A 21599-nucleotide genomic window follows, 5' to 3' on the forward strand; every position below is an offset into this window, starting at 1 on the left:
GAACAGTACTATTGTGTTATTATTTATTTTGTCTTTGTAAAGCAACTTTGACTAATAAATCTGACATATTATTATTAGAACCCGCTGCATGTTATCCACTTACATGTGTTTTATAGATTTGAGTACAAAAAGAGGTTTATTATGTATAATAACCGATAAGAATTTCACAACAGTCATTTTTCAAAGCTTACCATAAGCACAGGTGCATGCATGATACAGCAATGCATGGACATGGTAGAGAAAATGGTAATGTCTCATTTACCTTGGCTGCTGTGGACGGCCCATTTCACAGCTTCCCCTTCTGGGTCACATATGAACTTGTTAATGTGGCGAATTAGCTTTTCTTGAAACATTTATTAGTTTGGATAACCAGCTCCTGTTGACTTAGGGAGAACTTTCCAAATTTAAATGTATTTGCCTGTGCCTGGTTACCCGATGAAACAGCAATGTATTACTTGAGATGGAAAAACAGTGGCAAGTGTATCTTGATAATATTTGAACGGCATGTAGCAGAGCCTGGCCATGCCTGTTGAGCTGCAGCCCAAATGTTAGATACCTCTATTAAGTTACATCTAAAATATAGGCTAATCACCACAGTGAGAATGGAAAGTAATATCTGTTTAATTCTATGCCAAGACCTGCCGAGATCATAGCACCTATGTTTGAACCATAACCATCTTTCAATGGCCTCATCCATTATTAATCTACAACATAGTTGTAGTCTTACCACCAATTCCAAAATGATTGACACAGCCCTTACATGCTTAGTAAATGCACAGTGAAGTAAGGGCGTTTTTTTTATGATATATTAAATAATGAATAGTTCTGAAAGGTGAAGGAAGGGGGAAACTTCAGACTTACAAAAGTTATACAGATGAATCAAAGGGCAAAAAAAATCCCTTGGATGCTCACTTATATAACCTTCATTGCAATGGAAAATGTATTCTCATGACTAATTGGCTCAGTCTATATCAAGTGATCCTGTTTTTTTTTTCCAGACGTTTTTCCAGTCAAGTATCATACTTTATTATGTCAAATAATAAAGAAGTAGCAACTTTCCATTAATGGATGGTAGCGAGCTACCGTAGTGGAAACAATGGAATTCTTTATATTCCATGTTGAAACCAGCAGCAACTGCCCTGGCCTGTGGTCATAATTGATATTTTACAGCAGTCAGTCAGGCCTACAATCATTTACAATATTGTAAGGCTTACACACAGGGAAGTTGACAAACTGTGTCACTAAGTTTTATGTAGTGTATACTGTATCCAGTGGTGGAAAGTAACTAAGTACATGTACAGTAGTACAATTTTGAGGTATTTTTGTTACTTTGCTGGAGTATTTCCAATTGTCAAAACTTTGACTTCTCCACTACATCTCAGGGGCAAATATTGTACTTTTACTGCACTACTTTTATTTGGAAACTTTAGTTACTAATTACTTTGTAGATTTTGATTATTATTACAAAACGTGCACACTTCAGCCCTATATAAGGTATACTTCAGCTATTTGAAAATAGCCAGTCTATGTGATGCATTGTGAGCTTGTAGATCGGCTATTTTCAAAAGAGTTTTTAAACATTTTGAAAACTTCAAGTGGGACATTCTGCATAATCAGTACTTTTAGTACATTTAGATGCCACTACTACTTAGACTCAAGTAAACTTTGAATACCAAACTTTATAGAGTATTCCTAAATTGTGGTATTGATACTTTTACTTAAGTAAAACATTTGAGTACTTCTTCCACCACTGACTGTATCATACATCAGAACTATTTCTTTTTTTTTTAATTTTCTTCTCAGCAGCAGCTATGTCCCACAGTAATTTCTTCATCCCTACAATGAAGGTCTTGTGCGCTACTGTCTGAGAGAAGCCGCAGAAATGCCTTGGCGCAGCAGCCTGTAGACGTCATGGATTCCTGAGTGTGGGCTTTGCAGGAAAGCCCTGAGTCTCCGAGATGGAGCTGGTCCAGGTTTCCATGGCAAAGCAGCATAAACAGGAGGAAACACTGAGGGAATCCCGTTATTTTACAGCATTGGAGCATTATAAACACCCAGAGCAGAGGGAAGGAAGCCGCTCTTGATACTCAAGTAATCCTTAGAGCTAGGAAAGGGACTTTATCCATTGTTGCAGCTGAAGCAGTAACATGTTTCTGAACATATAAATAGGGTTTGTGAATAGCTGATATATAAAGGCAAGAACTTGTTGAACATACGGAAGATCTTTTTTAAACTCTACTGAATTTGACTGAAGAGGGTTTTCCCCCTGCTATGGTTATTTGAAGAGGATAACTTTTCAACTTTTTTCATTTTTATTTTTGTTTTTGCTTTTACTTTGACTTATGCTCCAAATGTTTAGAGAGACTTGGAGACTGTCACAGTACCACACCATGCGGTCGATGGATCAAGGTATGGATGCCCCGCGTTGCTGAAGTGTTGTGATTTTCTGGTAATCAAACAATTTGATTTCTAATTGATAGAACAATACTAACCTGTTTATTGTATGCTATTGTCGTCTACCATATATAGTCTGTTTCCATGTAACACAGTTGGCTAGAATGTTATAGCGATGATCAGTGCGCCAGGTAGCGGTGCACGCCTCACAGCGCATAGGCAACAGACGTCACCACAATGGAGAATCATTTTCAAAACTGGCCTCATTTCATTGGAGGGCAACCAAATATAGCTCAATTACCAAGAAATAAAGGTGTTATTAGTCGTAAAAAGAAGGGCTATTCCATATACAGGCTATTGTAAGGCAATTAGGCAACTATGTGACTAGCCTAATGCCTAACAATATTCTATGAGATAGCTTATAGGGTAAACGATCTAAAATTGTGTCCATTTCTCCTATTCGTGTTGTGTTGCGAGTAAAAAAAACAACAACCTTACTTCCTAGTTTCATATTCAATTTTGAAAAGGAAAATGCTTCACTTTGTCCTATAACTTTCCAGATGTTTGCCACAGACTGTAAAAAGTTGGCAATAGGTTTAATTAATTCAAAAGTATTTCCAGTAGGCTACTGCTATTTTATGCCTATTGACAATGACCAGACTAATATCACTGGCTATTTTTTGTTTTTGTTTTGCACTGGCAGATCCGTCTGGTTTCTAGGCTAATTGACAATTGTCTTGTAGGCGTGTGGGTGAGGTCACGGGCCTCAGCCCACTAGGGCCACAACGAGTTTTGGCATAGCCTATTCACTTAATTTAACTATTCTAGTCTAACTATTTATCTTCTATTCTGTTAATTGGGCAACATAACAACGTGCCAGGTTGAAATTGTCCATCGAAGGACCAATTAACACAATTTAAAAGGCACAAAGTCGTCTGATGATTTCAAAACATGCAACAAGTGCGCCTTCATTTTTAGCCGACTGCCGATATTGCATGAATAATTCGACAGTTCATTATTTGCTCTGGTGCTGGCTGGCATGTAGCTGTAGCCTATATAAGTTAACCACATGTTTCCCTAAGTTTGGTAGGTCCAAACTCAATATGATAACCTCGAGTAGCAGCCTAATCTAATGTGGGCACCAAAATTGGCCTATCTATAGGCCTACAGTAGCCTACGTCAAGTTTGTTGTTTCATGGTTTTACTTGAACCAACTTTAGTCATTGTCAGAAAGAAATGGGAATACGGTAGCCTACTACACTGATGGCAAGTATTACGCCGATGGAAGGACACAGGCAGCATGCTGACATGGCCATGGTCATCCTCCCATGCATGATGCATCCATCAGTATTTGATTGATTGGATACTTTATTAACAGTTTGCCCAAAAAACACAGGAAGTAGGCCTACAGTTCTAAGGTCTGCTAAAAGGATTCAACCCAAGAAAGCACGATGGCTTAATTGTTTCCATTGGGGTCCTGCAATGTATTCAATTCATCGAAACATTTAGTGACAGACAAATATATAATACTATGCAAAAACATCATATAAACGAGTAGGCTAGTAATCAAAAAGAAAAATATGTAGCCTATATACCTGCAATAAACAGTTCAGGGGGGGGCATTAACCAAAGCACCTTTCCATCACCCATCAAAACGCCGCAAATACGATATAAGTCCTAATACGCCCTCTCCCCAAATCACACACTAGTGGCCACACTACAGGCCGCTTTGGTTCCAGGAGGTTGACTGCAGTGTTGTGCGTAATTGCTTGGTGCCAAACACTCGGGGGCGGTATTTAGCCTACATTGCAACGAGACGGTATCCTACCTAACCTGTCCTGGATAATGTTTCACGTTGAAGCTGCACTTCTGTACTTCATGATTTTTGGCCATTATGGACTTGTAGGCGTGATTTGTCAATTATGAAAATGAGAATTTTTCATTTGATAGAAAACTCATAGATCCGCCTTCAACCAAAATATGGAGAGAAGTTGAAACAGGAAACTTATGCGCTTTCATGTTGTGCTTGTTGCCTATATCACCGAGGCATCATTTGCACATTCATTCAGCCGCCCGTATATAGTTGAACAGGTCAGGTTCTCTTGTTCACCTCATCCTTGAAATCAAATGGCCTCGGTGACAGACGCGCGGAGACAATTATAGGCTACTGATAGAGAACATTATGAGCCTAAATCATTTTTGACTAAAGCTGGAAATACTTGGAAATTAAGACAGATGACCTCTTTTTACGACGAAACCGATTTGGAGGAGAAACTCAGTCGAGGGAACAACTGCCCCGATGAGGATTTGGAGTTCGAATATCTGTTTGAATATGAGCCACCTTGCAGCGCGTTTACCTCTGGGGGAGATCAAGGTTTGTCTCTAGGAGGGCTTTTATGAGCGTGGCATCTCCCTGGCTCTGTTGTATAACGTTGCCTTTCCCTTTAGGCCACCGTTTTTCAGGCCAAGGACCCCTCAGCTGAGAGACTACATGTTGTATAAAATTGTGTTGCAAATTTAACTTTTTCATAGATTTCATAGATAGCTTCATAGACTTGTTTGACAGCACGTGCCATCAGTGCTGTGTAAATGTATGATATTTTGTTTATTTCAGACATGTATCCACTTAAAAACCCTATATACTTAGTAAACTTGACCTTTGGGTCTGTAATTGGTTGGTTTGCTTTTTCCCCCCTCTACACCAAACCTCTTTGCCGAAAATAGCCTATCTACAACAAGCATTGTGAGCTTGTAGATCTGCTATTTTTGGCTAATGTTCCACAGAATATTGAGGCAAGGGTTCAAGTGGTTGATGTAATAAAAAAATATCCTATCACAAAAAGATTTGGCGGCCCCCCTGTAGTAACACTGAGGACCCCTAGTGGTCCTGGACCCCCTGTTGAAGACCCATGCTTTAGGCTTTCTATGAAGAAATGGGAAATAAACAGAAAGTTAATTTCGCAAAAGGTTTTCAGGATCATGTCATGATGTGGAAAATTGCATTTCAAACATTATGTGTTTTACATTTTAAATTAGATTTGATTAAAAACTAAATTAATTAGCCTACCTATGTCAGTTTTAATTATTGCAGTAAAAGCTCACAAGTTACATTCAAATATGTATGTTAAACTTGATTTGAGCCGAGTAATTGGGATGTGTCTAGAATAAAAACATATTCACAGCATTAAGGGTGTTTAATGTTTTTATTAACCCTTCCATTGAACATGACAATATTACCACTTATCTGAGTATTCTGACCAGCTTGTTCCTTGTCTCATTCTGTAGATGACCCGAACCTTGCATCTCACAAAGTCCTCAGTCCTGAGTCAGGCCAGGCCTACCATTTGGGTGAGGCATACGGTATCAAGTCCTGTAGTCCGCCCTACAACAACACGGAGGTTCTCTCAGGATATGAGAACCAGGAGGCCAGGAATTACCTGGACAACTCCCGGCCTGGGGGCCTGGCCCTGAGCCCACGGATCGAGATCACCCCATCTCGTGAGCACTACAATCATGGAAGGGAATCCCTGCAGAACCACCCGCTGAACATCAGCCCCAGACCCACCCTGACCGTGCCCGGCCATGATAGTGTGGCCTACCGCGAGCCCCAGTGCCTGAGTCCGGCCAGTAGTAACTCATCCACCAGCTGGCACTCCGAGACCTATTCCCCCTGGGCATCTCCCTGCATGTCCCCCATCATTGGCCAGAACCCCGCTGACCTCTGCCCACGTTTCCAGAACATCCATACCGGCTCGCCCCGCACCTCTCCAGGCACCTCCCCACGCACCAGCCTAGCTGAGGACGGCTGCCTGGGACCCCGTTCGCCTTCCCCGAGGCCCGGCTCCCGCTCCGCCTCCCCACAGGGCAAGCGCACGTACGACATGTACAGGAACCCAGGGTTAGTCCCTGGACACCGCTCCCGCAGTCCCTCACCCCACAGCGGCCACGAGGAGCACAACATAGTGGGTGCCCACTACGGCACACCCACCAGCCTCGCCGATGCCATGAATGGCTTTGGCACCGCTCAGCACAACCTTGTGCCTACCAAAATAGTCAAGACGGCCAACCAGGTGTACACCCTCTATCCAGAGAGCCACGCTGAGGGGAACTACTTGGTGTCCTGTGACCAGGACATGAAGACAAAGCCTGGTGCTGAGTCTTTCTTCGTCATCCCTCCAATCTGGCCCAAACCGCTGCTTTCCAGCAACTGCAGGTTGAGCTTATGATTTGTGGCTAACGCATACACACAAGATGAATTAGCATGCATCATTTTTTTTTACAATTCTGGCATTATAATAAAAACACCCTAACAAACAAACAAGCAAATATGTATTGTGAGATACTCAAAATTCCAAACAGTATGGAAAAAGAAGACATAAACATGTCAAACATAATTGACATCCTTTAGAGTTTGAGAGCTAACAGAAGTCTTAAAGCCCCCCCCCCTTTTCTTTTCTTTTTTCATACTGCAGCATCCCGGTTACCTCACTACCCCCACTGGAATGGCCAATTCCCAGTCGCTCAGACCAGTATGAGCTCCACATTGAAGTACAGCCCAAGCCTCACCACAGAGCTCACTATGAGACGGAGGGAAGTCGGGGTGCTGTCAAAGCCCCAACCGGAGGACATACTGTTGTGCAGGTACGTAACTGATGTTAACACTTAACCACTTGAACCCTAGTGTTCCTATTCGGGGGCGAACATTCAGCATTATATAGCAGATCTACAAGCTTGTAGATCAGCTATTTTTAGCGTAGAGATTTTTTTGTAGATAGGTAAAATGTAGGGGGCCAAGGGTATCACAAACTGCAGCTATTTTGCTCTTACATCATACTAGGGGAATATGAATATGAATAGGTCAGTTGTCAGGGTTAGCCTATCAACCCCTTGTTTGAGTTTGAGAGCTAACAGAAGTCTTAAAGCCCCAGGCAGCACTGATGGAGAGGCGTGTGTCTACTGTGTAATCATATTAATGTGTCATTGTTAAACTATAAATAAAGATTTTTGATGGCAAATTTCACACAATTCACACAATTTATAACGACAGCAACAGTGGTGAATGATATCGTTTGGAGGGATCACTTTAGGAGTAATTTGATGAATCATATAAACACTGACAGTCAATCTAAATCATTCAGAATTGACAGGGCATTACCACCCATCACATTCAAGATGTTTACAGAACATTATATTGTTCACCAGTGTGGATGCTCATTATCATTATGGTTACCTGTTTAGTCATCATTCTTGGTGTGGGTGGCCTTCTAGGCTGGGTATCCCGGCAGCACCTTGCTATGGACATCTCATTTTCTGTACCAGTAGTACTCTGTGAAAAGCAATTGCAAAAGCCCACCACAGACATATGACACATGATAACCGCACCATACCCTCACCCCCCCCCCCCCCCCCCTCCCATCACTAAACAGTGTAGCTTCATAGATTTGTGCCTTCTAGCTTAAAATAGTCTACTGTGGTGCCCCCACAGCCTGGGGTTTCAACCACACAATCAGCCATGTGTTTACGCTGTCCATAGACATCAGTTTGTTGACTGTATAGGTCTCACATGAGATACTACACTAGCGTTGCTACACAACCGCGTTACCAGGCGCATTTCCAAAACGGAAGAGTATTAACTTGATTTTTAACCACAATTAAGATAATCTAGAAGAAACCTTTTTAATTAAAAGAAACAACGTTTCCAACATTTGAACTTTTGTTTCATGGGAGTCCTGACCTGGAATGCAAATAGGACATCAAAATTACTTTTGACATATTTATGGCTGGCCACACTGCCTAACTGTAGGTTTCACTTCACTTTTTCTTCTCTTTTCTTTTTTTGATGTGTTTGTTACCGTGACAACATCTTTAGGGTTTCCTTGTCCTTGTTGACGTTGTTGATATAGAGGAGATGATGTGGAAATGAAACCTTTCTAACGTTGTAACTTTTCCATTTTCTGGCCCTCCCCGAAGGCCCACCCTGAGGTCAGTGGCCAATCAGATGGTCAGGGCTGGTTAGCCACGGACAGCCAGCCCCCCCCCCCCTTTCTATCTCAAGTCTCCCCTGTTGCTCTCATGCCTAAATTATGCTCTGTGGTACCACGATGTCGTGTGCCGAAAATAGCAGATCTATAAGGTCACAACGTAGAGCTTGACACCAGCGTACAAGGAAGTATAAACCGGGCTTACTTTCTCTCGTCTGTCTCTTTCCCCTCCCACCCCATCCTTCTCTCTCTCTCTCTTTCTTCCCTTTTCCCCCTCCCACCTCATTTCTCTCTCTCTCTCTCTCTCTCTCTCTCTCTCTCTCTCTCTCTCTCTCTCTCTCTATTTCTCTCTCCCTCCCTCCCTCTCTCTCTCCCTCTCTCTTGCTATCTCTCCCCAGCCCCCCCCCCCCCCTCCGATCCTCTACTTTACTTTTCCTACAGTCCATGCTGTCATGACTCACTGCTGCTGCGGCTGTCATGACAACCGACTGCTCACATGGCCTGTTGAGTGTTTGCAGTCAACTTCCTCTATTTCACTCACTGTGTCAGCTACCTGGACATGGGGCCAGCACACTCATTCACGTTGCCATAGTTTCTATTCGGATTTAACAGCTGCCTTGAAGTTTGGGGTCTGCAACTGTCGGCTATTTCTTTGGCGATTATTCTATCGCTCACTTTTTTGATTAGGTGAATAATAGAAAAGCTGTTGTTTTTGTTTTTGGTATTTGACATTTGTATACATATCAACACATCGATTAACCTGTTAAACGTTACGTTACAGTTCGTTGCACAAAAATAGTGTCGGGCAAAAATAGTGAAAATAGCAGATCTACAAGCTCAGAATGTGTCGCAACATGATGCGTTGTGAGCTTATAGATCTGCTATTTTCACTACTTTTGACATTTTTCAAAAATACATTCGAAACCTTTTGCATTGATTATTAATTTATTATTTTATACTTTATCTATTTCTTTTTATCGATGAAATCAATTAGTTCGATTTACACCCCTAGTGAAATTAATGCGTATACCAGCCAAGACAGCTGGTGTTACTTCTTCAGGAAAAGGCAAAAGAGGCGCTACACCGGCTCCAGTGTAGCGCCAGTGTATACTGTAGATCATAGTGCCCTTTGTTGAACCGGATTTGCCACCCAGTGCATGAATGTCACTTTCACTTTGTGGCAATCTGTCCATGCTAATGTAACATCTCTTTGTTCTGTGTGAGCAACAAGGAAGCTAGATGCAGATTCAGTTTACACACACACACAGACACACACACACACACACACACACACACACACACACACACACACACACACACACACACACACACACACACACACACACACTGATGCACATGGGATCATGCAATCCCCTTTTTTACTTACCCCTTTACTTACTGATTTTAACAACAGTGTGTAGGCCTACAGTATAGTAGAATCGCGGGAATAGCAGACCTACAAGTTCACAGAATGTCGCAATGCGACTTGCTGTGACATTTTTTAAATTTTGAAAACGTTTGTGTGGGTAGAATAAATAATTGCTTTAAAAGGGATGTTACTTATAATTGCCCATTTTCCACTTTGAAAGATTGCGTTTTTCTTCCCTTTAAGAAAGCACAACTTGTGGTTTGTATGCACCAACACATTTAGGAGCAAGTTCATGCTTTGTGGTTCTTGCATATTTCCTCAGGAGGTCTGGTTTGCTGGTTATTTACATTCTCTCTCTCTCTCTCTCTCTCTCTCTCTCTCTCTCTCTCTCTCTCTCTCTCTCTCTCTCTCTCTCTCGCTCTCTCTCTCTCTCTCTCTCTCTGTGTCTCTCTCTCTCTCTCTCTCTCTCTCTCTGCAGGGAGAATATTTATAGCCTTATAGCTTGAACTTGGCACGGCAATGTTGCAGCCAGATTGATGTGTATATGATGATGATGTGACACGTACACAACAATAGAGTGTGAAACAGTACATTGACCTTAAAATTCACAAAATCACCACCAATTTGCTCGTGTTCATTTTCCCAGTATGAGATTGAAGCAGGTACTTTAAAAAAGTCTTAAATAAGTGTCTCATTGTGACACATTGTGTCTTAGCCAAGCTGACCATTTACAGCAGCTTCAGTTCTTAACATTTTCCTAGTATGCCAGATCCTTGGGCTTATTTTGTTATAAAATATAACTGGTGGCTACCAATGATGTACACTCTGCTGGCCATGGAAGAAATGTGTACATTTCCATGTGGCTCTGAGACTGATTATCTATCTCTGGGAGTAGATATGCAGTTGCAGAATAGGCTGAGATCTGAAAGGTTTAAAGATGATGAATACATTAAACACCGCAAATATTTGTATCATGACCTGACAGTTAGGGATGATCTGTAAAGTAAGTTAAGCAAAAACATTAATGCCATAAGATGCGGCTGGATTTGCCTTCCCTCTTCGGCCTATATTCTATTTGAACGTGATTTATATTTACAAATTGATGCCAAAAAGTGTGTTGTTTTTATTCATGACATCTTTTGTGTCTGCAGTTACATGGGTACAGGGGAAAAGAGCCACTGGGCCTGCAGATTTTCATTGGCACGGCAGATGAGCGCATCCTGAAACCCCACGCCTTCTATCAGGTTCACCGCATCACTGGCAAAACCGTCACCACCACCAGCTTTGAGAAGATCATCCATGGCACTAAAGTATTGGAGATCCCCCTGGAGCCAAAGAACAACATGAAAGCCATGTGAGAATTTTATTACATGCAAGCTATCATATCGTCTCTGTTGAGCAGAAAAAATTGTATCTCCATATTTTAGTTTTTCCTGAATTAATGCCCTGAATTAAGTCGTATGACAGTGTCGTATAAAAGTAGGAACGCTAGTTTAAACATTTTTATTTTAAGAAATTCGTTTTTTAAATATTTAATGAAATATATTAAAAAGAACTTGTGACTGAATAATAATTACAATCAGTGAATTTGGATACAACTCTTCCACCCAACAGCGCCGACATGCTCTTTTATTTCTCATTCATTCATTCCCTTTCACTCATTATCTTGTTTCACTCTCACTCTCACTCTCACTTTTCTCAATCTAGTTCTGTCTACATAGTGACTGATCGGTTCTGTCTTAACCACCTTTCTCTGTCCCAGAATCGACTGTGCAGGGATTTTGAAACTCAGGAACGCAGACATTGAGTTGAGGAAAGGGGAGACGGACATCGGAAGGAAGAACACGCGTGTCCGTCTGGTGTTCCGGGTCCACATACCTCAGCCAGGAGGACAACTCGTCTCTCTGCAAGCGGCCTCACACCCTATTGAATGCTGTAAGCAACTCCACATTAACCACTTTTTTTTTATATATTTTTTTTATTTAGAGTAGCCAATCATTTTTTACCTCCTTTTCTCCCCAATTCAGTCTTTATGCTAATTTATTATTTTGCTTTTCTCGTCAAAAAAAAAACAACCTGATTCATTCTTCATCGCAGGTCAGCATCACGCACCGAGAGTTGCCGACCTACAAGCTCACATGCAACCCGTTGTGAGCTTGAACGTCTGCTATTCTATTCTCTGCTGTTCTCGGCACGACACCATCGCGCAACTGAAGATAAATTAGGCTTAGGGCAGAACGTGTCTGATAGGGTGGGACTTCGGTTGTATGTACTTCCCCTGGAAGCTGTCTTTTTTGACCAATCACAAGACAGGTTTCATGCCCGGGGAATGTAAACAGATCTGCACAGCATCAAGTAACTTCCTTGGGCGGTACTTCCAGTACTTCCGGTTAGACACTCTCAGTAGCAGGTCTCGCCCAGTGTGTTCGTCATATGACAAAGTATACTGTACTAGAGGTTCGGGCCGCTACGCGGCCCTCACACCTACGTCGCACCGCCCATATATGGAGATCTCTGTATCTGTCAGTCCTTGTCCCCATTTATGCCCATATATGGAGATCCCTGATGTCATCAGTATATGCCCATGGGCATTCCCCCTTTTATGCCCATATATGGAGGTGAGTGATTTGGTTGCACTATGCCATGACGACACATTGTGACATTGAGGTTAGACAACACGTATTTAGGTGTAGCTGAATTGGGAACTCCTTATATGGTTATGGCTGAGTCATGGTGACATGAGCGTGACGCCAGAGGTCCGCCCACAGGCCGACTGGTCCTCCCTTAAGCCAATTTTGATATAGGATATGGCTTAAGTTCATTTCAATACCTATTATGCTTACCATTAGACCCTGTGATGCACACTTTGAAGGTCTGTATTAGGGGCTGTATGCAATGGATGGACTTGTTGTTAAAAATCGCTTTGGAGTCCTTTACTGTATGTGATACAGTGCAGCGCTTCATGAATCTTTCATGCGTGCTTCCCTGGGGGGGGGGGGGGGGTAGCTATGCTGTCGCAGTTTTCATTTGAGTGATGTTAACCAGCCTTACATCGTAAAAGAAAAAGAAAAAAAGATCTTGCATCGAAATTAGTGTTTAGTTGATACACCGTAAAATCCTCAATATTCATTTACCTCTGAGAGTGTACAAATACCGTTTTGTTGCACTTGTACACTCTCTCATCTCTCTGAGATATAAATGGATAAATTCAAAAAAATGCATAGGGAAGATTATTATTATTTTTTTGTGTTATCGGATCGGTATTTGGTATCGACTGATCAGTAAATCTCTAGTGAACACCACATATTATTTTGATGAGATAGTTATCTATACCTGTTGATTGATATGACACTGTCGTCAGACGAACCTTAGTACAATCGGCATGAGTGAACACCAATCAAGCATAAACTTGCCTACTACAACACATCTGTCAGACAGGCTGATAAGCAAACTGTGTCAGCGATGAGGTGTTTGAAGAGACTAGGGACACTTTTAGTATTGTCCTCTTTGTTTTGTTGACTCACCGCGTAGTAGAGCAAACCCGCTCAAAGGTCACGGGACTGTTTGTCGACACCTCAGCTCGCCTCGGCGGGTGTTGAATTTCAGACAAGCTAATGGGTGATCATTTGTAACAATGAGCAGGATTCTCAGGATTTCAAGGCCCAGTGCATACAAAAAAAGAAAGCTTCTGCTTCTGTTTCTGTTTCCGCATTGAATTGAATTACTGTTGTCATTGTTACTGTGTCTTCTGAGAGAACCAGTCTGAATGCAGCTTAATCTGTTAGTAAAATCATACGCACAACCAGCAATGGCTTTCAGGAGATGTCATCTGACTGTGATGCCGTACGCACATTAACTAAACATGGTTTGTGTCTCGTGTAAGGGTCGTACTAAACATGACCAGAGAGGATGCAGGCTTACTGATTATGCTACATGATATTTTCAGTGACAGAAGACATGTAAAGTCCCAGTGGGCCATGTTACCACAAAAGAGATCCATTATTCATGCTTCTATTGAGTTTGTAAGGATCTGGTGTAGGCTACTGTATGTGTGCTACAGTATGTTAAAGCAATAATGACAGAGAAACCTTGGGTCAATGCGAGATTAATAATTTAAAAAAATAATAAAACTATTTAATTTCCCTAGAAAATTACTGAAAAGGCAAACCTTACTTGATAAATAGTTATTACAATCAAGGTAAAAGTCTGGGAACAAGACTAACTATAGTAAACTCTCAGTCATCCTAAATTCAACTTAATTTAACAGATTCAAACCCCTCCCCTCAAAATGAAGGAAGTGGTTTTAGAATGAGTCAGCATGCATCTGTTATCTATTGTTAAGGATAAACCATTTAGTTTTTTTGTCCCTGCGCGATTGTATGCTTTTAGGAAATGAATGAAGTGGTTATACAGGTTGTCAGAAAATATAGATTCCTCTGCATTTATTCTTGCACGTGTTCCACTCTATGGCATTTACAGTGAAAGCTGTTTTACAACTAGGTCCAATGTTTGATGTTTTTTTTATGTTTTTGTCTTGTGCAATGTCTTATATATAATGTTAAAATCATTTCACCAGATACGTATATGTACCTTTAACTTCAATTCAATGATATGTGAAGAATTGATCACTCTAGCAATGATTAGGGTTTTTACTCTTCTTTACATTTTTATCCCACGATTTTGTAACCCATTTTTCACCCAGTGCCAATTGCCTAAGCTTGTAATCCTGGGCGCTACTCTCCCTCTACCAGCCTGGGGAGAGCCCCGAACTGAGCTCATGCTTCCTTCAATGCATGAGGAGTGAGCAGGCCGCTTCTTATCATCTGACAGGGGGGAGTTTCCCCAGTAGGACGTAGCGCGTGGAAGGAACACGTTATTCCAACCAGTTCCTTTCATAGTATAGAGACCAGGATTACTGCATGTTGTTTGTGCCCCCTAGGGAGCACAGGGAGAACATGCAAACTCCACACAGAAAGGCCCTTTCGCCAACCCCACCTAGGGTATGGGCACTGATGATGCGGAGGAGATTAGGGTTTTTAGCTGGGGCATTTGTGCGATACAGTGCTTGACTGAGCATGACCCCCTTGTCAAACTCCATGATAAACACAATATTAAACAATGCACTTTACATACTGTACCCTATAAGCTCATCTTTGATTGGGAGAAAGAAGGCTTGAATCTCTTGAATCTTAAGGATGAAAGGAGCCCCCACAATAGTGCTGTGTTTCCTAAACGATTTGCACAATATGAAGAATAATGATATTTAGGTATTATCGTTCTAAACCCACTAGTCCATACCCGGGGATTTCTATAATCGATTAAATCTATTAGTTAAATTAACCGTTGCAGGCAGCCCTACATTTAACACCCCCCTCCTGTGTGTGCCCACAGCCCAGCGGTCGGCCCATGAGCTTCCCATGGTAGAAAAGCAGGATATGGACAGCTGCTCTGTTCTGGGAGGACAGCAGATGATCCTGACTGGGCAGAACTTCAGCTCTGATTCCAAGGTCATATTCATGGAGAAGACTCATGGTGAGTTCCATTCATGTTCTCAACAGAGCGAGCCTGATGCACAACTGAGGAAGCCACGCTAAGCTCCTCCAAGAAAGCAGCATCCTTTTCCTGTTTCATGTTCTCATTATTTTTGCTTCTCGATAGATATTTTTTGCAGAGGAATTCTCATTTATCTGTGACGTTTTACAGTCTTTTCCTTGGTTTGTTCTATCCTTCTGTTTGTGTCTTTTATTTCACAAAATAATTTCACGAAGCCATAAACAAAAGCTGTAATATTACTTACTAAATAATAATACTAATGCCTTCGTCTTTAATACTATTTCAGATCAAGTGACACAGCTTCCCCACAATGATGTTTAGTTGGTGTCCCATTCAGTTTACCTACCAATTTGCATGATGCAACTGATAACATTGGTGCCTCACTTTCCTTTGCCCTTTACTCTCCGCGGCTGTATTCCATGATGTCTTATCGCCCAGATGGGTCTTTTGGAGTGTGGTGAATAGCCAAATAAAAGCCCTCTGCTGGAAATGGATTTAATGCCGTTTAGGACATTACTGTATCCTCTCCAGTCTATACTCTGAGTCAATTGCTAGAGTTTATTGTTCCAGTGACATCTAGGTGGGTGTTAAAAGTTCACTACAGATGTTTGTTTATGGTACATCATACCCTCTATCATCGTAGTAACTTGACAGTTATCTAAGATTAGGTCAAGATTCATTAAAATAGAAGCAAATGCCCTTGAATGATTGGATATGATTGGTTGCAATCAATGTCCCCGCCCCCTTCCCTGTTATCGCCGTGACAACCATTTGAATCCAGACTTTTCCTTATTCCCCACTTGATGGATTTGCATGGCTATGAGGTGGGCTCAATGGTGAAAGAAGTACTCAGATTTTTTACTTGTAGCAATACCACAATGTAGAAACATATTTACGTTACAAGTAAAAGTCCAGTATTAAAAAATAGGCGTTTCGTACGAATAATCTTTAATTAATTATTCAATTTCAAAACTATATTGACCTATATTGACATAATCTAAAATATGGACACCAGGTGAAAGTGCTTAAATTAACAATCAGGATTTTGCAGTGTAGTTTGCTCTCCCATGGATTTATTGTCTTTTTGTTTGTGGTAGTCAACAGTGACCCTCCAGTTGCCTGTATCCGATAGTGATGGATGTTTAGATGGCAGTGTGTGTGTGTGTGTGTGTGTGTGTGTGTGTGTGTGTGTGTGTGTGTGTGTGTGTGTGTGTGTGTGTGTGTGTGTGTGTGTGTGTGTGTGTGTGTCTGTGTGACTCACTGACTCCACTGCTGTCTGAGAGTGGAGCGCTTGGCGTTTACAGTTCCAGTTCTCCAGGGGCCGCCTCAACTCAAACTTGGAACTTGCATCTCCAAGCCACTTTTTCTTTTTTTTTCTCCGGGGTTCCCTGCCACTGCGTTACGACACGTCATAGTAATGGCTTGCATCGTAGAGACGGAAAAAAATAAGTCTTATGAAGAGGGTTTGCCATTGTTTTGGAGAGTTTCTCCATATGACACAGTCCTGGAACAGTGCAGCTGTTAAATCCCTTTGAATGGGAGACAGCTGCCTCTGGATGGGGCTCCCCTGGCTCCTATGCATGGACAAGGCTATACAAGGGGAAGAGAGGGTTCCCCCGGCCAAGCTGGGCCTCCTTCTTGACTCCTTGACTCTCCCTCTCTCTTTCTCTCCGCCCACATACATAATTATCTCCAGAGAGAGAGAAAGGGGGAGAGAGAGAGAAAACAAAAACACGGGGTATCCCTTAGAGTAGAATTGGAACAAAACGCAAACAAACATGATGCCAAGAAAGCAGCAGTCATCACCTTTCGTTAGTGAAACGGAGCAAGTTGATCATAAAAAATGAAAAAAGTTGAGAAAAAAAGACAAATCTTGGCAAAACAAATGGAATCCCCCTTTTGCTTGCTGACTCATTTCAGCCATGTGTGTTTAATTTGCAGTCTGACAGAGGGTTTCCCACCTAACATAAAAAATGCTCTCACTAGACTACATGTTGTACTGTATGTTACAACTCCATAAAGGGCATATGGACTATAAAAGAAAATTTTGATGGCAGTCGTTATTATGTAAAGAAGTTGCGCGTTGTTCAACGAGAGCTTCACTGTTACTTAATGAAGCAAGTACCGTCATTAACCACTTGAACCCTAATTGGTATCCCGACCTGAAAATGCATTTTCTGTTTATGAAAGAGCTGGAGAGACTTGGAGACCCCTGTTACTGAACAAACACTCTATATAGCATTGCTTACGATCAGAATAATTAAAAAATAATTTAACACAAGAAATATCACTTACGCTACCTTTTAATTTAAAAGGAAAATGCATTCACAGGCTATGCTTTTCAAGAACAAATAAAACAGACTACCCACCGTTACCTTCCCGCGCCCAACTTGGTGTCCTGAGTGACCCATAGTTGAGAACCTCGGGTCTACACATGGAACCCACACAGTAAATTTATCAGTGTTAATTTATCCATTAGCAACTCTGAGAGTGTACTTTTGTACATTCTAAGAGTAAATTAAAGGGCAATTCTCCCGATTTTGAACCTAAATCCCATCGGTCTGTTGTGAGGACATGTTATATAATAGTGTAAAATACCCTATGTCTGACTGTTCACCCCATGACGTCAAACACGTTGTTTGGCGTCATACATATACAGAAGATTTTACTGTGTATCTACCCCAAGTCCATGTCAGATGATATACTGTATAACCAGGTGCATTTTAGGCTTTTATTCTCCCTCTACAACAGTGTAATTTGGGATATGGATGTGTAGGTGTTTGAACGTGTACATCAAGGCTAGGTGAGCTGAGTGGTGCAAGAGGAAGCGGTTTTAGTACAGATATAATCTACACGCACACAAGCCTCTTGCTCTCCACTTGAATTTTTAATCACATGGCAAACAGATTGCAGACCAAAGCGTGGCTCATGGAGTCATAATGAAAACCCAGTGGCTTTCCTCTGTACAAATTGTAAAAGATAACAAAACGATGAAACAAAAGATATAAAATACATAAATGAATGTTTGTGCTATTCAACAAATACATTCCAAACAGCATTTCTTTAGAATCATACCCTTTTGAATCCCATTCATTTGTAACATGAGACCATTTAAATAAATCATCTAATCACTAATTCATTTCTCTCAAATTCTCTATACCAGTTGGGAACCACTGGTGTAACCCCCCCCCCCTCTCTCGCTCTCTCGGAACGGTATTTCACATTCTTTATGTATGTAGTATGTACACATCAGTACATAGGGAAATTGACAAATACAGTAAAGTGATTCTGATTCTCTCTCCCCCTCTCTGTCTGTCTGTCTGTCTGTCTGTCTCTGTCTGTTTCTCTCTCTAGATGGACAACAGATCTGGGAGATGGAGGCAACTGTTGACAAAGATAAGAGCCAACCTGTAAGTGTAGCACAACTCTCATCAAACTCCCATCCCATAGTAGACGACCTATAAACGTTCAATCAGACCAAACCTGTAAATTGTCACAATGTAGTTCACAAAGATAGATAAATAAACATGTAAAGTATATAACCCACACGCTGACACATGGTGTAACAATCATGCTCTGCAGAACCTGCTGTTTGTTGAGGTTCCGCCCTACCGAGACCCGTCCATCTGCCATTCTGTCAAGGTCAACTTCTATGTCATCAATGGCAAAAGGAAGCGTAGCCAGCCTCAGCACTACACCTATACACCACTGGCAGGTAAAGTCCTGCAAGATACATTACTTATTCTGTAGACTATTACGGTATGTGAAGTCATACACATTAAAATCCTGAGTACATTTAACTTAGAGAGTGTACAACTAAATGAAACTGTAAGGGTCCATTTGGTTACATTTGTACACTCTGAATAAAAAACGGATAATTCAACAATGAGGATTTTGATGTGTATGTTTTGAATGAATCAAATACAGTAATAACCTGATCACTGGTTAGTGGGGTCATAAATAATGAACAAACATCAATATTTGCCTGATATCTAATCATCTCCCTCGCAGTTCCGTCCATCAAGACAGAGCCTTTGGATGAATACGAGGCGGGTCACATGGGCTTCGCCATGCCTCAGATCCTGGGCATGTCCCCTCAGTCTTACTACCACAACCCCCACCCCATCCTCCACCCAGACAATGGCCTGGTCTCCGGCATGGCCTCCTGCCAGCAAGGGGGGCGTCCGGGCTCCGGCGGTCTGCCGGGCCAGGCCCACCGCTTCCAGCAGCAGAGCCCGGCCATCGTCTACTCCCGCGGGGCCAAGGGCCCCGGAGGACTCTACCAGCAGACAGGAGGAGGGATTATGCCCGATCCTCATCACCGCTCGGTGCTGGTCCACACCGGCTCCCCGGCCCAGGCGGGGGGAGGGGTTCCCACCGGTGGCGCCCACCACCAGCAGCACCCGGCGGGCCAGCACCCATCTATAATCCAGTTTTCCCCCACCAACCACCACCAATTGCTGCGTGGGGGAGGCGAGCCGCAGGCTCTCTCGGCCCCGCAGACCGACGACGGCCAGCACGTCATCTACTGCGAGGGCTACTCTCCGCAGGCAGCCGGCGCCCACTCCCCTGGCTACTCCCCGCAGGCGGCCAGCACCCACTCCCCTGGCTACTCCCCGCAGGCGGCCAGCACCCACTCCCCTGGCTACTCCCCGCAGGCGGCCAGCACCCACTCCCCTGGCTACTCCCCGCAGGCGCCCGGCGCCCACTCCCCTGGCTACTCTCCGCAGGCGCCCGGCGCCCACTCCCCTGCTTCTTCACCCCAGGCTCAGGGGACGGCAGGCCAGCCGCAGCAGCAACACTTTACCACCACGGTCATACAGCAACAGCCCTACATGCAGAAGGGGCAGCAGAAAGCCAGGGCTGCACCACCGGGCACAGGGCAGATGGAGGCGCCAACGGGTGACGGGCAGAGGAGGGTGACCGTGAAGGAGGAGAACCTGGACCAGGCCTACCTAGATGACGGTGAGTGTAAGTCGCTGCTTTTATCCTCTGTGTGAGTGGGAATGATGCCTGGTCACTTGTGTGTGTCATTGTCAGCTTGGGAGAAACTGTACACTGTGAAGTCCTTGTAAAGAGTGTGTGCAAATTAAAGGGTCCATTTGGGTTAGGGTTTATATACATTTACACTGAGGATTTTACTGTGTAAGAAGGTCAAGTGGGGGCTTTTTTTGTAAGGAAAACAAAACATTTTCTTAGCTTTTTTCATTGGCGACCAAAAAAAAAGAAAACGAGATTAATAAGTGCAGTCCCTTATCTGTCGGAGATAGATGATAAGAACCTTCAAACGGCCGTTCAACCTCTCTGGAGAACAATACGAGGATATTTACAATACCTGGGCCATCTCCTCTTCACATATCCTCCATCCATCCCATGCGCTATACAGTGTCCTTCTGAACAAGGCCAGCAGAACAGGCTCACACTGTTAAAACAATCCCTGCCAGGAGGTGTAGTTATGTTCCACTCAAGGTGGAAATAACAGGGATTATGAGTCATATGTTTATACTTACACTTGTCAACCCCATTAGCCTCTGACAGAATTAATGTCAGGCCACATCCAGCAGCAGTCAGGAGGCTGAACCCTCTTCCTTGTTTTCCAAAGCTCCGCCGAGTTGTATCTTGTTACAGTGTGATGGCCTGCTCTGATATGGGGCGTACACAGGTCCACGTCAGTCGGATTAAGTTTCACGGCAGCGAGTTGTGGGTCGTCAGGATTTTGCGGCCACGTTCTCTGGTGACCGCCTCAACGCTCCCTCCTGCTTGTTGTGGGTGTCTGTCTGGCACAGCCATGTCAGGAAACAAGCATTTGCTTTTTTTTGGGTCTCTGTCGCAAAGAGAGAGAGAGAGAGAGAAAGGGAGGGAGAAAAAAGTGTCAGCTCTCCTCACCGCCTGGATATGTTGACACTGTTATGATGTGAAAAACAACTTCCATGGCAACCATTGTCAAACAGTGGAACGGCTGCCTGGGAGAGCCGGGGAAAGCCTCTTTGTTTGTTATACTTGGCCTGGGCTTCCCCTTGGCCTTACGCCCCTCAATTCTGCGGGGGAACCCACCAGAGGATTAGATTTTTTTCCAGCCGCGGGATTCTGCCAATCTGGCACACAAAATTCCTATTTGCAGCTGCTCTCCTCCAGAAATGCAGCCTGATCCCTGTAAGATAGCGGGAGGGTGGAGGGTAGTCCGCAGGAAAAGGGAAGGGGCTGTGTGCGCGTTTCAATGGAAAAAGTGAAACGAAGAAAAATCGTCCAGCAGTGGAATTTGTGTTTTTTGGATGGAACTAATAGGGTTTCCCTCCTCAGTA

The 21599-nt window shown here is 43.0% G+C and overlaps 1 protein-coding gene across 3 annotated transcripts in view; it reads left to right on the top strand.

Moving 5' to 3' along the window:
- The first annotated feature begins 2107 nt into the window (after positions 1-2107).
- Positions 2108-21599, top strand: part of nfatc2a (nuclear factor of activated T cells 2a) — a 28549-nt gene continuing 9057 nt past the window's right edge. Inside the window, exons 1-9 of one of the 3 annotated variants that reach the window (XM_084068238.1) lie at positions 2108-2409; positions 5680-6607; positions 6867-7035; positions 10896-11098; positions 11507-11679; positions 15136-15276; positions 18652-18707; positions 18880-19012; positions 19309-20268. In XM_084068238.1, the coding sequence (XP_083924364.1) occupies positions 2343-2409; positions 5680-6607; positions 6867-7035; positions 10896-11098; positions 11507-11679; positions 15136-15276; positions 18652-18707; positions 18880-19012; positions 19309-20268 (2830 nt within the window). In that variant the 5' untranslated portion in view covers positions 2108-2342. Of the gene's footprint in view, positions 2410-4317; positions 4769-5679; positions 6608-6866; positions 7036-10895; positions 11099-11506; positions 11680-15135; positions 15277-18651; positions 18708-18879; positions 19013-19308; positions 20269-21599 lie in introns of those variants that run through there. The other 2 variants (XM_084068236.1, XM_084068237.1) reach the window with 2 other exon arrangements.

This window comes from Gymnoscopelus microlampas (assembly GCF_963454915.1).
Source record: "Gymnoscopelus microlampas genome assembly, chromosome: 10".
NCBI classification, from domain to species: domain Eukaryota; kingdom Metazoa; phylum Chordata; class Actinopteri; order Myctophiformes; family Myctophidae; genus Gymnoscopelus; species Gymnoscopelus microlampas.